Consider the following 16,584-nt stretch of genomic DNA (forward strand, 5'->3'; position numbering starts at 1 on the left):
TTGTTTGCAACATTACAAAAAAATGTGGAAAGTGACATGTAATTCTTGAAGAGAATATCTCTTCATTACTTATTCATTTGTATATATTATATGTTTTCCCAATTAATGTACAGTCTTTTTTATATAATAAATAGCTTCCCTGTACATGCTGTTGCCACTGTCTGCCTTTTCTTTTTCATTATAATAAATTAGGACATGATGAAAGTACATTTTCCTAGGAATGCATAGTGGTTAGGTACTAAACTTTATGGATACTCCAAAACCATAGTTGTAAAAGTCCAGCTTCAGAAAAACCTCATATTTGTTCCAACCATTCACTAAAGCAGCAGATCCCAATTAGCACCACTCCTCAGCCAGGTAGCTCAGCTAATTACAGGAATCATCTGTTTTAGGCACACATGTAGAACTAATTGATAGTAGGTCTTCTTTTTTCTTAAGCTGGACTTTTACAACTCTGTCCAAAACGCATCTCATGTCAATGTGACATCTTTTTAAATAGGCCTATCTGTTATAACTGATAAAAGGGCAATTGGAATTTTAAGACTCACCATTTCTTTTATGTTTCAGAGACATTGCATGCTGCAGTTACATTTAACCTCAATGTATTTGCTATATGATGGAGCAGTGATATGATCCTGTCTTCCAGTTGTGCCTCTCTGGAGCTGAAGCCATGCTGATTTTCAGCAGCAGGGGGCAGCAGCGCTAAGGTTGGTATAGATCCATGAAGTGCAAAAAACTGCCATCTTTGGCCATATATGGAGATCTGGGTGTTACAGAATTTGAAGCTAACTACCTATGGCAAGTTTCATTGCAGTTAGTTAGCTCTGGGGTAGCAAAAATCAAAGTGCCTTCTTAACGTACTGAAGATCACAGTATCCACTAGAAGGCAGACGACAAAAGTGTGTAGAGCAAGACATCTGCATTTCTGTCTTCGTCACTGTGAGAGTTTCACAGGTGTGATAATTCAAAATCCCCATGTTATTTTCCCATAGGACAAATCTCAAGATACCGGATCTCCGTATATGGGCAAAGATGGTAGCTTTTTTGTAGGCGAACTTCAGAGGTCTATTGACTCAGACGTGCTTCGTCATCATGGTGTATTCCCCCCCATGGCATCAGGTGGATGGAGGTGCATTTAGAGGTTGGGTTTGGAGCGCCGCCCTGGTGGTGAGGGAGGAATAAAGTCAGGGGGTGGTTCATCCAAGTCATCATCCAGCAGGGGCGGAATGGGACTGGAACTCTGTTCAGGAAGATTGAACAACAACACTATGTTTGTGTTTTTGTTGTGAAAATTCCACATGCATAATTAGACTGCTCTCTTTTAAGATCGTGTTGTATTTCATATAACTTTAATCAACTATTGCATGTCCACTATAGAAAATATGTTTATATCTGTTTTGCATTATAAAAGATTCCTCCATATGAAGTGCATAATAAGTTGTTGCATGTTTGCATACCTTTACCTGGGTGGTCACTGGGGAAATGGAGTTTTTCTGGGAAGTAGGAGGTGTCACTGTGTTTTTTCCATTGCACTGAATTCCTACTGGCAAGCATCACTTAACATTACAATACTGCATTTGAAGCACACAGCTCTCAGAAGAGTAGCTATGGTATGAGAGAGAGACTGCGTGTGAGTGTGTGTGTGTGTCTTTGACACTCACCTCTAGGGACAGTGGTGCCAGCTGTGTTGATTGGAGGGATCTGTCCTTCTCCCGGGAGGGACCCAGAAGCCCTCTGCTCTGCAGCCTGGTAGTTCCTATACAGCTGCAGACCATACTGCACAACAGACAGCACAGACAGAAACACCATCACACAAGTTTTTTTTTTAAAGGCTGCATCACTTTATATAGACTTCATACCGTCGCTCTGTGGCAAGTGGGGGAGGGCTCTGTATATGAGCTGTGGCTTGCAGGCTGACCTTGGCGATTCGGATGGAGGTCACCCAGAGACTCAGAGAGTGCTCATCGTCACAGCACAGCGTGCGGACGTACTCGGACTCCCTCTGGATCTGAGGGTGCTAGGGGACGAACACAGGTCAGAGGTCAATCGAGGATGACAGAGTTGGTGGGCAGGAGCAACCACTGGACTTTTTCAGGATTTTTTTTTTATTTGCAACACAAACAGGGTGCACTGCAATGGAAATCTTTCATTTAAAAGTATAGCAATAGATACAGGGCACACTACAGTGGAAATTTAATCTGTAAAATTGTAGCTTATGTCGGTATATCTGTCAAACCGTGCATCTCTGAAATGTTTCTTGAATTCGCACAAAATTAAATGTTTGAGTGCGGGGAAGTATGACACATTGCTCTCAGGGGGCATTAGATCACGGTTTTCTGGTTGCCCATGCCAGAAATGAAGCTGGGCCACAGTTGCTCAAGTGTGATGTGCTGAATTCCGCTCCTGACTGAGAGAGTGTAGCTCTGCTCATTGCCAGCAGATGGCGCACTTGAGGTGTGGACAAAAAAAATAGAAGAACCAGGCCATCTGCATCACACTGGTCTGCAGCACATACACTGACTCTGAAAGACTAGACTACCATACCTGAACATCTGAAAACTGTTTTGTAGTCTGTAGCTGAATATAGGGTACTTCAACAACATGATCTATGGGCACTATGAGCACTGTTTACAAGTCAAAGAGAAACGTTTGACATGAACAGAACCATAACCCTTGAACATATGCATATACTATACTATATGTTGGTATGACTGAAAGCATTTGGTATGTTGGCCTTGGAGTGGTTTAAGTCTGAGATGGATCTCGATCGCATATCTGATATGCATCCGCCCAAATGTGTGTAGCTTACAGGCAGCCATCGGTGTGGATTCACTTCCCCATGAAGGAGGTGAAAGTGAAAAGGTCTGAGCAGGGAGTGAGAGAGATTAGAGAGGTGAGAGAGCGAGAGAGTGAGAGTGAGAGAGAGAGAGATTAGAGAGGTGAGAGAGAGAGAGTGAGTGAGTGAGAGGTGAGTCTAGGTGGTGTTTTACTGGAGCTGTCACAGAGAAGCCCTTTACTGCAAGTAGAACCAGCTGCTGTTTCTCATCCACCCCCTATGCCCTAATAAATGAAAACCACAGTGTCAGATGTGTTGAAGTTGCCCCTGGGCCAGACTAGAATTTTTTTTATTCCCTCTCTCTCTTTACTGTCTTTTTACGATGATCTTTCTCTACCCCCTATTTTTCTGTCAGGGTGGCAACTTGCAGTAAAAACTCAAATAGGCCGAATTGGACTCCAGATGGGCCTTGAGAGGCAGATGAGAGGCACCAGGCCAAGCCCAGAATGGGTGAAGTGGTGGAGGGAGTCAGTGAACATCTGAGGAAAGTCAGTGCTTTAATGGGATCAAGAGCACTTACTCCACTTCTGAGGAAGTCTATCTGAGGAAGTTTTTTTTTTTTTCCTTTATTTGAGAAGTACTTTTGCACTAGGAAATAGGAACATCAATGTGACTATTTGATTGTATGAACAAACGCTGGATTGTTGGAACTGATGTAGAGTTTCATAACCTTTGTTTCTCCAACCTCCGCCCCCTCTCCTCACAGCATCCTATTATGGCCAGAACCCAGGTCAGACCCCTGTGCTCTGTGAACTCCACTGCGGCCCTTGTGTAAAAAGTGTTCTGCTCAGAGCTGAGGTCGGGTGTGCTTTAGCGCTGGGATGTGTGTTATGCTGGTCACCTTGAGGACGAAGCAGAAGTCAGTGGGGGCTCTGTACTTGTGCTTGTACTCGCGGCTGTAGTACACGTTCACATGCTCGAACTGGACGAAGCACGCCAGGTCACTGGACAACTGCCAAAGGAATGGACATACACACAGAGAAAAGTGTACACACAGGGGACCGAGTCAGAAGACCACCACCCCCATCTTCCCCAGAACACAGTGTTAGAGCATATTTTCTCTTCAAGATTTACAGCATTTGAGACATTTTGTCTACCCCACGCTATTGGATTTCATGGTTCAGTTGTATTCTCATGCTATAGCATACACTCCCAGCAATACCGGACCAGGGGTAATAAATAATCTGAATCAATGGATTATCATCATCATGTGTACACAACACACACACACACACACAAAAACACACTCCTATCATTTCTGTCCAAGATCCCCTGTTTTGATAGGCCATATTTAAATGCATGCATCTGGTGAGTGCAGTGTACTGTCAGCTATACACACAGCAGAGTGATTTGTTCTGTCTATGCTAGGTTGTTCTGACCTTAGTCTTTCCCTTTTGCACGTAATAGATGCCAGAGGCTCGTAGTATGAAGTAACGGCGCTTCCAAGCCTTCTTCCCTCTCTCTTTGAGGAATAATGGCCCCTCGAGATCTGGAACGCTGGCCGAGGGGCCCTGAAAGCTCTCCTGCAGTTTGGGGATCAGTCCAGGAGAGGCAGTGTTATGGTGTTGTAAGACTTGGGCAGTACACATGCAGGCCACTGATGCTTTGTATTGCTTTTCCATCTTTCAAACTTCATAGGATCAAGCATAAACTACAAATTCTTCTCCTTCCAAAAATGTAATGAATTCTTACTGATGCCTTTTCACATTAAGTGTAAAAAAACATTTGAAGTCAAATTGAGGGTGATAGATCTTGTTTTTTTTATTTAGCTGTGTTGAGTTTTACGTACCTTTATTAGAATTTGCTTTTCCTTCTCATTCACTTGAGTCTCAGTCTTTTTCCAGAGGTAAAACATCTGTTAACGAGAGACCCTGACTGTGAGTAAAGCAGGTTTACACTGTCATACTGCGCATGTGGGGCCTCATTATTCATTCTCTCGGTGTCATTCCCTCCCCCAATGCCATCACCTGGGGCGCCCTGAAAACGGCATATTTCTCCGGTCTCCTCAGGAAGTGCAGCTGGTTTTCCGTGTCCCTACTCCATGTAGACAAATGTTCCACAAGGCATTCATGATCCTCAAATGTTCTTTCTGTTAAAAAAAAGGAAGATTTATCTCTGTACTAATATTATTTTTTCACGAGAAGTGTTTATTATTTCATGGTTGAGTTAAGTGTGACCCCTAATCAGAAACACTTCCTGTCTCACCGATCTGCAGGAGTGGGTTGGTTTCCCACAGGCTCCAGTCCACGCTGCAGTCACAGTGCGTCTTCTCAAACAGGCAGTCCAGCACGTCGCGCGTCGTCTGACTCTCATCCACCATCAGCGTTTTGGAGCCGCCATCACTCAACAGCACCTTAATAATCAGCTTCACACAGAATCACCCCCCCCCCATTTTTTTTTAAATAAAATAAATAAATAAGGAAGGAAGAAAGGAGAAAGGAAAAAAAACAGACGACAAAAGAAAATCATGACATGTTTATGTTTCTGTCTGGGTACAAATGAGTGTTTAATTATAATCAAGCACACATGGGTATGTTGAAGATGTTACTACAGGCCTGCACTGGCTCCAAAAAAGCAGACCCCTTGAATGTTTGTTGGGAAAGAGAGAGAGAGAGAGAGAGAAAGAGGTAATTTGAGATACCTTTTTAATCTTGGCTTCTTTCAGCTTCTCAAAAGCCATCTTGATCTTTTCTGCCTTTGTTTGTGCTATAGCTTCAATCTGGACGGATTGAACAGATGTATTTGATTAAATCAATCCATAGCATGTATATGCAATTATGATGTATTATTCAGTGGGACTTGTTGAAAAGGGATATGCAAAGGTCTTCCATGGTAAAACTTATGTACACAATCTGAGAAGTAACTGCTAAAGTTCTGAATTCCCTTTGAGCAAACAGATGTGGGTATGTGATATTCCTTGATTCATTGATAACATAATTCCAAAGAGGGAAAATTAGTATAGTATATAAGTATAAATAGTATAAAACCATTTGCAGCCAGAGCCATGTCAGTTCCTTTAGACTGCATATTTTATATGGCTATGGCCATTGCATCTCAAAACAATGCAAAAGGCTTTACAGAACATTCACTGACTACTGATTTAACAATAGTACTATTAATCTTCTCCATCTCCTCATTGTCATAATGCTCATAGTTAATGTGCAGTAAGTACCACCTCTATGGAGTTCTCACCTCTGACAGTGGAGGTCTGTGTCCTTGAGTAGAGAGTTGCGATGAGGGAACCTCCAGATAGAACCGGGAGGTAGGGGTTGAGGTGAGCCCGCCCGAGCTGGCGGGGTTCTTCTGGGCAGGCTGTGGGGAGGCGCATCTCAGGCTCAATCTCTCCTCAGCCATGGTGAGCTCGGTGGTCAAGCCGGCCACCAAGGCGTCCAGGTCACACTCCTCCAGCTCGTGCAGAGACTCTGCGAAGGAGTGAGGTGGAGGAAGGAAGGAAAGAAGGAATGCATGCAGTCCAGCTCACATCGGATGTCCTTTAAGAGGACAACCACAGCTGACAGTGTTCATTTGTAGACCTCCTAACTCTCTAGAGCCATGCTGGGGCGTCCAGTACCCAGAACTCTATCAAGTGTCAGCTGCAGCCCTGTACATCACTGTAGGTTTGCAACTCACCCTTCAGGTTGTTGAAGCCAATAGAGGTGATGGCTTCTGTCTCAGAGCTGCTCTGATGTAGAACTGCCTCTGCTTCGATACTCTGTTGAGAAAACATGCTTTGTAAAGCGCTGGGGAACCAAGTGACTGTGAATGATGTCTGCTGCTGATTCAGCTTAGTGTAAATTTAATGGAGCACTTTATATAAAATAAGATTGGCTATGACAATAAATCCTTTGCCTTGTGCAGAGCTATGAGAAGCCCAGCAAGTTGAGCACACAAGCAATACTGTAAGCTTCTGAGCATCATCTTGAGCTAGTCAGAATTTCTAAAGTCAAAGCAAACAACTGCACTGTTTTCTGGCTTTATTTAGGTTCAGAAGAAGCCCCAGCATCTCTACCAGAGGAAGTGGATTGGGCTTCCTATAATAGAAAGCAGATAGCCGCCGAGAGCTCAGAACATATGTCTGTATTTATTTATTGCATGCTAATGCGGCCAAAGGGGGGGATTTAGCATTGGCCAGTCAGACGGTAGTGTGTTTGGCCTGGAGGATGCACTGGGCTCTTCGTTTGCTAGTCCCAAACCGAGCCAGCTCTGAATTTCAACACATGGCGAGCCAGGTTTGAAGGATCAGGCAGCAGTGTGCAGGACAGTGTGCTGTCTTGTGTGCGGTGTGAGTGCATATCTCACCTGTGACAAGAGATCCATCTCATCCAACAGGTCACCGAACAGCGCGTCCGTTTCAACCATCTACAAACCAGAGCAATAATAATAATAATAATAATAATAATAATAATAATAATAATAATAATTAGCTTTATTTGTATGTGTCACCTTTCTTACACAGAATGCAGCTCAAAGTGATTTACATTTGGAACATGTAACACAATAATAATAATAATAATAACAATAATAACAATACTGAGTCAGTCATTCCTCTTTGTTGCTGTGGCCATTTATAGTATAAGTATATAAGTATATACTCTTTTGATCCCGTGAGGGAAATTTAGTCTCTGCATTTATCCCAATCCGTGAATTAGTGAAACACACTTAGCACACAGTGAGGTGAAGCACACACTAATCCCGGCGCAGTGAGCTGCCTGCAACAACAGTGGCGCTCGGGGAACAGTGAGGGGTTAGGTGCCTTGCTCAAGGGCACTTCAGCTGTGCCTACTGGTCGGGGTTCAAACCGGCAACCCTCCGGTTACTAGTCTGAAATGCTAATCAGTAGGCCACGGCTGCCCCGTTTATGATCCCCCATTTATGATCCAATCAACAACATATCAGAAATATAAATAAGAACATGTAACACAATAAAAGAGAAGAATCAGTTATTCCTCTTTGTTGCTATGACCGTTTATGATCCAATCAGCAACATATCAGAAATACTTAGCAGTGTATATATATATATATATATATATATATATATATATTTATATATATAAAATGAACTCTACATGTTACATTACATTTAGCCTTCTTGACCAAAGTGACTTACATATGTCAGCTATATTACAAGGGATCACGTTGTCCCCAGAGCAACTTGGGGTTAAGTGCATTGCTCAAGGGCACAACGGTGGTAGCTGGGAATTGAACCGACAACATTCAGGCTACTGCACGCTAGCCCAGCTCCACTACACTACCACCGCCCCCCGTGGTGTATAAACCCACATGTATAAATATCCAGTGCACAGATGTGAAAGAACACAATAACACCTTTGGAGAAACTAGTGACAGCAACAGGTGATCATGATCAGATATCATTTATAGCGTTTGGGCTTGGTATGGAATCTGATTCATTTTCACCTGTAACAAGTGAAGGCATGAACCTCACCTCCATTAAAGTTTGTCTCAGATGTGTAAACCTACAAAGTTCATTGGCCTAATGACTCCGTGATCTTGGTTCGTTCTTTGATTAGCCTACTAACAAAAAGGCCACAGTGCAAAAACAACCCCTTCTGCTGTAATGAGGTTGAGGGGAGGGCGATCAGGGAGCATTGCTTCCATATGAAAGCGAAAATGGGGGATGTAAACACTGGCTCAGTTTCTCCTTTCAATGAAGCAGCCAGAGTAGTGTGCTATGCCTTTTGTTTTCTCAAGGGGACTGATCAGCCCAAACACACACACACAGACACTTATATGATGAAAGAGACAGATCACCTCATGCAGAATGCACAAACAACTCAGCACCATATAGAAAATACATTTTGACTCATTTACTACGGGCTCCATCCTCCACAATACCACAGGACCATAATAGCAGCTAAACAAGTGCCTATAAATATACAGGAGACCTTCAAGTTGCTCTTGCTTTAGCTGTGTCTCCTGCAGCACCGTGATTCATAGTTTTCTATCAGACAGCACAATGTACAAGTGCTTGCTGATTGTCAAAACCAGGGGATCACGTTCATCATAGTGCAAACTGCCAGCGGCGGGGGCAACAACAGCAGGAGTAGCGGTGGTGCTGAGGAGCCATCATGCTATATGGGGTAGGTACATGTGGCAGCCTGCTCTTGGCAGCTCCATTACAGGCTGCAAGTCTTTACTTGATTACGGTGCTGCAGTGAGCTGCCTGCCTGGCTGCCTGGCTGCTACAACAGGCATGTGCATCTAAATGAGGGCCGTCCTAACCCGACCCAAGTCCATTAACCCTTCAATCAGAGCGAGACAGTTATACCACTATTGCATTTCACTTCAGACAAATAACAGAAACAAAAGCCATTCATATCCATGCCATGCTTCTGACACATGAAAGAGACATAATTCTTTAGTGAGGTCCCCCCTGAAGTGGTGCTTGAGACCTTTTCTTGTAACTTTAATAATGGAGCAGAGTAAAACGTTGACCTCATAAAATAATTCCAGAGAGTTACTCACCTTCTCTGTGGCAAGGGTCTACTCTCCGTTCACTAGAAGACCACCTGTGAGCACCTCCTCTCATTTGCACACCCAGCGCTCACTGGTGGACTAGTGTAGTTGACAGACCGTCTGCTGAAGTTGTCACTGCTTCCTGTGTTTTACAGAAGTGAAGTCTGTGCGTTAGTATGATTTACGCATACGCTTCTCACCATAGAGGCTCACATCCTTTTCAACAGGCCTTGTCTGTGAATAAAACACAACTTGTGGCTTTCCACTGATGACTGTACAAACTAAGTTAAAGGGTACACATCTGGAGAAGACAAAAGTAGTAATGGATTGTTTATAAATACGCAAAGAGGCAGGAGAATTTCACTCAAATATGTATGTAGGCCTACTGCAGACAAGATGAGTACAGTATCAGATTGGTCAAGAATCAGGGGAAAACTCAGTCATTTGGACTTGTCATGAATGCCATAGAGTAGAATAATAAATGGTATGAGGCTCGATTGCGGCTCCCAGTCATGTTGAAATTGAAGCCCATATGTAACCAAAAAGTTTTATGACTGGTGATAAGAAAGCATGTCAAAGTTGGTTGGGCTGAAATTTGCACTGTTTATTTAATGATTGTGCTTAATCCAAATGCAGTAAGATTTGCTGTTAGTTTTTCTCGATTGCTTTGACCTGCTTGAAGAAACCGGGGTCCACTTGGTCTTCATTAACAAGTTTTCATTGGGTTCAGACATTTCTCACACCCTTTTGCAAAACAGTTAACACAGATCTCATTCAAAGACCCCAAACTCTATTGGTTTCCCTGTGCTAAACAAAAGGAAAACATCTATTCACAGGTGGTAGAGATTTCCTTGCATGAGAATCTCTGATACACCCATGTGAATCTCCTTTGCACGATTTTTCAATCAGCAACTTTTTAAGACTTGTTTTGCACAAAGCACCCAGACATATTGGATCATGGTACTTCAATGGGTTTGGTAGACATTGGGATGCTGAAATGTACAAAGCGAATAGCCTTAGTCTATTGTACTTGTCATCAGATTCCCCAAGAAACTATTGCAACTAATTTTAGTTTCCCCAAGAAAGTAAAGCTCCTAATGGGTACAGTAATGGCTGTTTGAGCGGTAGCATTGGTCTAGGGGAGTCTATGGGTTAACTGAAAGCTGAAGCAAACCTGGTGCCAATTATGTGTCTGGAGTACTACATATAGACAAGGCGGGTAAGTACACTCAGTCTAACCCTTACTGGAAGGAATACTGGAAATGTCTAATAGTTTTGATGTGTTCCGGCAAGCTAGCTCAATAGCCTACAAACTGATACGAAATACTGTAGGTCATATGAGTAGGCTGCGTGCTCTGCCCTGTAGCGTGTGCGTGGCATGTGGATACCAGGTAGACTGTTCAGCTGATTGTTGACTGCACACTGTTGGAAGCAGCAGGCGGGATTTGGAATGTCCCCATAATGAAGAGTTATCCAGAGCGACAAAGATAACGGAGTGTTTTCTTTCTTTTTTCTTTTTAAAAATTGATTTAAGATGGCTAGTTTTGGTCTTTTATTTATGCTTTGTTTTACTGGATGTCTCTGTCTTTCCCGTGGCACTGCAGAAATTTGCAGAGGAGCGCACTGTTTTGGCGCGCACAACACACAATGCACGGGCGCGCAATGCTTAGGGCGCACAGGGACAAGTTCAAGTCAACTTGCCGCCGCATCGCGAGGTGGACCGCTGCAGAATAGGCATCAGCATGGTTATAACGATGCTGCATCTAGAGGACAGTCGGTTCCGTATACTATATACCCCCCACAGAATGGAGGAGAGAGATCACCTCGGCAAAACCCGAGGAGTATAACTGCCAAGGTGTATAATCCAGAATGTACTGAGGGGGACTGTGCAACTCCTAAAAGGCTTTCTCGAAATGACACTCAAGAATGTAAAGGTATTGAATGTAAATTGCCGCCCCGAATTCGTTCAAAGCCGAAACCACAGTCATGTGTTGGGGAACAGTGCTCAGCTACCGCCGGCTCCACAGGGGGAAGAGCCAGGTCCTCCGTGGTGCATTTACCGGACAGAGCTGCTCAATTCTTGGGGGAATTTTCAGATTTCACCTCAGATCTCGGATCTTCGTTTGGAATTCAGTTGACATGTGACGCCAAAGCAGGTAATTAAAATGAAACTACTTTATACATTGTTTCACACCAAATAATATATACACTACCGGTCAAAAGTTTGGGGTCATTTAAACATTTCTGTTCCACTCCATTATAGACAGAATACCAGTTTTTTTAAAATCAGGGCAGCAGTTTTCAGATTACATTATGTGCTTACATATGCAAAAGATTTCTCGACTGTTGTAGAAAGAAATGGCTGATCTTTAATGCAATAACATTGCCCATTATCAGCAACCATTCATCAAATGTGCATATATATATATATTCTTCAGACACACACACACACACACATACATACACACACACACATATATATATATATATATATATATATATATATATATATATATATATATTTATATATATAAGAATGAATTGTATGTCCAGAATGACACATTTCAGTGTAATGGATGAAATTAAGTGTGTCTGTTGAGAGCCCGACTAGAAAAAACAAAGGATACTGCAAATTGTTGTTCTCCACTATGCAGTCCCTCCTTTACTGATTGAGGTCTTTTTCAACACTGGCTGATACCACTCCTTCATAACTATAAATCTGTCCACAGTCGACATACTTTCTCGACACTGCTCCTCCCCCGCACAGCTGCCTTATGGGATATTAACTGTCTAGCCCCAACCCAACCCCCTGCTCTTCTTCCACTGAACAGGCTCCAATGAGGTCCCGTCGGAGGACGCGCTTGTGCTGCAGCTGCACATGGCCAAGGGCCAGGAGCGCCTGGTGGAGGAGCTGCGGGCGCAGCAGGCGCAGGTGTCCGACCTGCAGAGCCGCCTCTCCGAGCAGCAGAGCACGCTGCTGGCCCAGCAGCAGGACGTCCTGGAGCAGCAGCGCCGCACGCAGCAGCTGCTGGAACAGGTCAAGGCCCAGTTCGGCCTGCTGCAGGACTCACTCAACCAGCTGTCCCTGCGCGCCGCCCACGCCGAGATGGGGGCCCACACCCTGGGCAGCAAGGGCCAGGAGCGACCGCCTGCCCAGGAGTCGTACGCGGTCCACAAGGTGGACATGGAAGCCAGCGTGATGGATGTGGGTCGGCCGCTGCTGGGGTGCCCGGCATGCACCGCGGACGAGTACTGCGACTTCAGTGGCGAGCGGCCGCACTGCGAGAGATGCACCGTGTGTCCACCCGGCTTCTTCCTGGTGGCCCAGTGCTCTACTCACGATGACCGCATATGCCAGGTACATCTCTTCTTCCTAGTTTGTCCTCACAATTACACTAGTTTGTCCTCACAAATAAAACTGGCTAAACGTTGGTTGGTTCTATTATTGGATATCTTGATAATATCTGTAGTAGTATGTATGGTAAGCTATTGTATGTATGTTGACTATGTTACCTGTTTATACAGGATAGAGATGAATGCCTGGAAATAACAAACCTCTGTGGAGAGCAAAACCAGTGTCTCAACACTCCAGGTAAACAGCATTCTAATACTTTAAGTCATATGACCCCACTGACAATGTAATGACATGGTCATACCTTTCTTTCAATGATATACACTTGAGTGTCGTATTTAAAGTATAGTGTAGCTTTGTAAAACCATTCTGCCCAGTATTTAAGCCTATATCAAACAACAGCAGTTCATTTATTTTGGATTAGTTTCAATTTATTTGCCTCTGCTGACTGGTAAAAGCTGGATATGGCAGGACTTCTGTATGATCTACAACTTCTAAAACTAATGTAGAATAATGACTGGGGGCTTATGAAAACTGTCAGCTGATCTCTCTCTCTCTCTCTCTCTCTGTCTGTGTTGGCTAGGTGGGTTCAGGTGCCAGGGCATGTCGGAGCGTGAGGGTGCCGCGGGTCACTGTGGCCATGGCTACTACTACAGCTCGCACCTGCAGGAGTGCCAGGCCTGCTCTGACTGTGACCACAGCCCAGTGTCCGTGGCCTGCTCGGCAGTGCGGGACACCGTCTGCTCCACATCCCCCGCCACCGAGGGTGCTAGCGGCGGCAGCGGTCATCTCTCGCTGTCCTGGGCCGGCAACGTTGTCCTGCCCCCGTCTGAGTCGGCGCCTGGACACGCCTTTCCCAGCATGCAGCTGATGATCCAGGCGCGTGGCGAGGGCTGCGGCGGTGAGCTGGTGGCGTGCGACGGCGGGCAGCTGCGTGTGCGGCAGCATGGCCTGGTGTGGGCCGACTACAACCTGGCCCTCAGGCACGGCTGCCGCAGCTTCGTGCAGGCCTGCCTGCGCCTCAACAGCAGCGGCGCCGACGGCGGCGGCGTGACGGCGGAGAGGGCTCAGCAGGACGAGGGTCGCGACCTGAGCGGGGTGCGCGTGGAGCAGCGCGAGGGCCGGGCCCTACAGAGCGCCAGCGTGAGTGCGGGCAGCGCGCTGGAGGCCGGTCAGACGCTGGGCCTGCTGCTGCGCTCCGCTAGCCACCACTGCAGCGCGGCGCCGGCCGGTGAACAGCTGCACCTCCACGCCGGCTCGGCGCCGCCGCTCAGCCTGCTGTGGCTGTCGCACGACACCGGCGCCGTGGCCATGACGGCGCAGGCTGTAGCCTCGGCGCACTACCACACCAACTACCGGCCCACGTTCCGTGTGACGTCCGTGTCGGACCCGTACGTGTTGGCGCTGACGCACGACGAGCGGGGCGTGCGCTTCGCCGAGAGCGGCTCGCTGCGCTTCGTACTCCAGCAGGCGGTCTACTCCATGGGCCAGACGTGCGTGAGCGAGGGCTTCACGCTGCTGGCTTACGTGTCACGGAACGGCTCCAGCGCAGAGGTGGCGCGCGCCTCCCGCCACGGCGTGCACTACCGCGACACCTCCGTCTCGCTGTCGGCGGCGGCGACTGTCCACGTCGGCGATGCGCTCTCCTTCGAGATCCTGGCGCCGGCACAGTGCAACGTGCGCTACTTCGGCGACGGCTCGGGCATCAGCATGCTCAGCCTGCTGTGGGTGCCGCGCGCCACCTCTGCCTCCCTGGCCGCCGCCGTCTCCCCCAAGGGCCTGCCGTCCGGCGCCGTGCGCAACCGGGCGCTCCACTTCCACCAGACGTCGGCCCGCGCCGAACCCCTGGAGGTCAGCGGGGCCCAGGACGCTCACCCGCAGCGCGACCTGCTCTTCCACCGGGCCGGCTCGGCCAGCGTGGCCGTGGAGCTGCGGCTCATCCACTCCTGCAGCCTGCTGCGGCTCACGCTGCACCGCCGGGCGCAGGGGGAGAGCGCGGCGGGGGCCAAGAACGAGCCGCTGGCCCAGCAGGTGGCCGGCCAGATGCCCGAGGGCAGTCAGTGGGGCAACGTGGCACTGCGTGCCTCCTTCCAGGTGCACAACGGCACGGCGGTGTTTGTGACGGTGGACTGTGTGCGTGGGCGGATCAACCAGATCGCCCACGAGTCAGGCAGCAGTAGCATGTCTGTGCTGTGGGTGGCTGCCTAGGCTGGGCTGCTCTGACTCTCCATGCCTCTCACAGGCACTTTTATAGGCTGGTTTTCCATTCATAGTCAAAAACATTAAAGGCAGCGTATTATGAAAAATAAAAACTATTATGTCATTTTCAGAGATGAGTTTTATTTTTGTTTTCCTGTTGTTTTGTACTATTTTAATCAGGTTTCTCAATTAAGACAGTATTCAATTAGACTGATAGAAACATTTACTATGTGTATGAAATATTTTACACTCAAATATTTAACAATACAAGATTTTTTTATTTAAATTCTAGTGGCTTTGTGTTGTTTATTTATTTGCATTACAGGCTTTATATTTCCAACCATTTTTTCAAACAAGATTATGACTATCGTAAAAAAATAAAATGCTGCTTTATAAAGCACGTCTGATTGCATGGCATGCTCTCTGAATGTATGCCATACGTGTATACATTTTACATCAGTGCACTAATATAAAAAACAGTGGATACCTGTGTTGTGTTGTTTGCATTTGGAGATGGTGATGTGGAATGGGATTTTGGCTGGGCATGTGAGGATTGCAGAGAGCAGATGTTTTGTATTAGACGCCATTTTCTAATTCTATCAGCCTCTGCATACCAAATGTAATTACTACTTCCAGAGGGCTTAATCCTGCCAGAGACAGTAAAATGTGTTTAAAAAAACAACCTGTTGTGTCAGCGTCTCCTGTTTTCAAATAAAGATGACTAATCACATTTAATGGAATCACGGCAGCTGTCAGAATGTTTTGTTTTGATTCTAATTGACAAGACGTGAAGCTTATTCATCTCCCTGTACTTCCCCATAAAGCTCTGATTCAGTAGGCTACCTGACTTGTTAAGGTGTATGAGTGTAAAAGTGAGACAACTTTGTGTGAAATGTCTGGAGGCCCATCTTTAACACAGTAGGGTTTAGCAGTAAGGTGTCTGGTCTGTGTTTCTCAGTGAGATATTTGAATATGCTGGCACAACATAGAAGGACTGCCAGTGTGAAGACACAGAAGTGGCCACAACTGCTCTCTGTCTGTGGGTGCCTGAATTGAACACATGTGTCAAACACACACATACACAAATCGAAAAACACTAGAAGAGACACTCATATTTAGTCACACAAAAGTATTTGAGCCCAGATGTTTTGTATTGTAAAGCTGAAGATCCAGTTTTTAAAACATGGATTTCAAACAGTGTGGTCGTATCATCATGTTTCTGTTTTTCCTCGGTGGGTGTTACATGCCTGTCGTCTTTGCGAGGACAAGATCTCAGAAAAAGGTAGGTAGGCCTATCCTTTCTATCTTAGCCTACGATACACTGTAGCTCTGCACCCACTGAAAACAAGGCTTACATAACTTGTGGCTGAAACTGAATAGATTAATACCCATTTGGTTTTGGTAATCTTCTAGGAAATAGGAAAAAGACCACTGGGCCTTCATGTAGGCTTTTAGGCACAGGCGTGAAGCAGCCCAACGCCTGCATGCAAGTCTCTCTGAAGTGAAGCCACGTGTGATACATATGCAGTATTATGGGCCGCTTGGCTTACACGCATGATAGCAGGGCACTCAGAAACCACTCACCAATGCTTATACTGGGAAGGTACAGATTTTCATGGTCACAAAGTATTCCGTACAACCGCACAAGCTTCTCAGAAGGCAAATGTAAACGATCGTAAATTATGGCAACGTCTAAAAGAGGTCACGGCTCACCCATTGGTGA

At 46.0% G+C, this 16,584-nt stretch overlaps 1 protein-coding gene across 3 annotated transcripts; it reads right to left on the reverse strand.

Annotated features, from left to right (window-relative positions):
- Positions 1–41: 41 nt before the first annotated feature.
- LOC143134729 (amyloid beta A4 precursor protein-binding family B member 1-interacting protein-like) lies at positions 42–9,407 on the reverse strand. Of its 3 annotated transcripts, none has more exons than XM_076295330.1 (14): positions 9,320–9,407; positions 7,136–7,195; positions 6,467–6,548; positions 6,029–6,258; positions 5,478–5,555; positions 5,042–5,201; positions 4,804–4,925; positions 4,626–4,691; positions 4,216–4,359; positions 3,678–3,788; positions 1,919–2,017; positions 1,662–1,776; positions 1,458–1,540; positions 42–1,240 (listed from the first exon to the last, which is right to left on the reverse strand). In XM_076295330.1, exons 2-14 carry the CDS (start codon positions 7,193–7,195, stop codon positions 1,136–1,138), a joined length of 1,455 nt encoding a protein of 484 aa, XP_076151445.1. In that variant the 5' UTR covers positions 9,320–9,407; the 3' UTR covers positions 42–1,135. The 3 variants fall into 3 exon arrangements, with proteins under 3 accessions (XP_076151445.1, XP_076151446.1, XP_076151444.1); XM_076295331.1 differs by having other exon boundaries at positions 1,464–1,543; XM_076295329.1 differs by having other exon boundaries at positions 1,458–1,543.
- Positions 9,408–16,584: the final 7,177 nt, after the last annotated feature.

Source organism: Alosa pseudoharengus, unplaced genomic scaffold, assembly GCF_046254945.1.
Source record: "Alosa pseudoharengus isolate Yale_2024_CS ecotype anadromous, Long Island Sound unplaced genomic scaffold, YU_APseudo_1.1 YU_APseudo_1.1_scf_2, whole genome shotgun sequence".
NCBI classification, from domain to species: Eukaryota; Metazoa; Chordata; class Actinopteri; order Clupeiformes; family Clupeidae; genus Alosa; species Alosa pseudoharengus.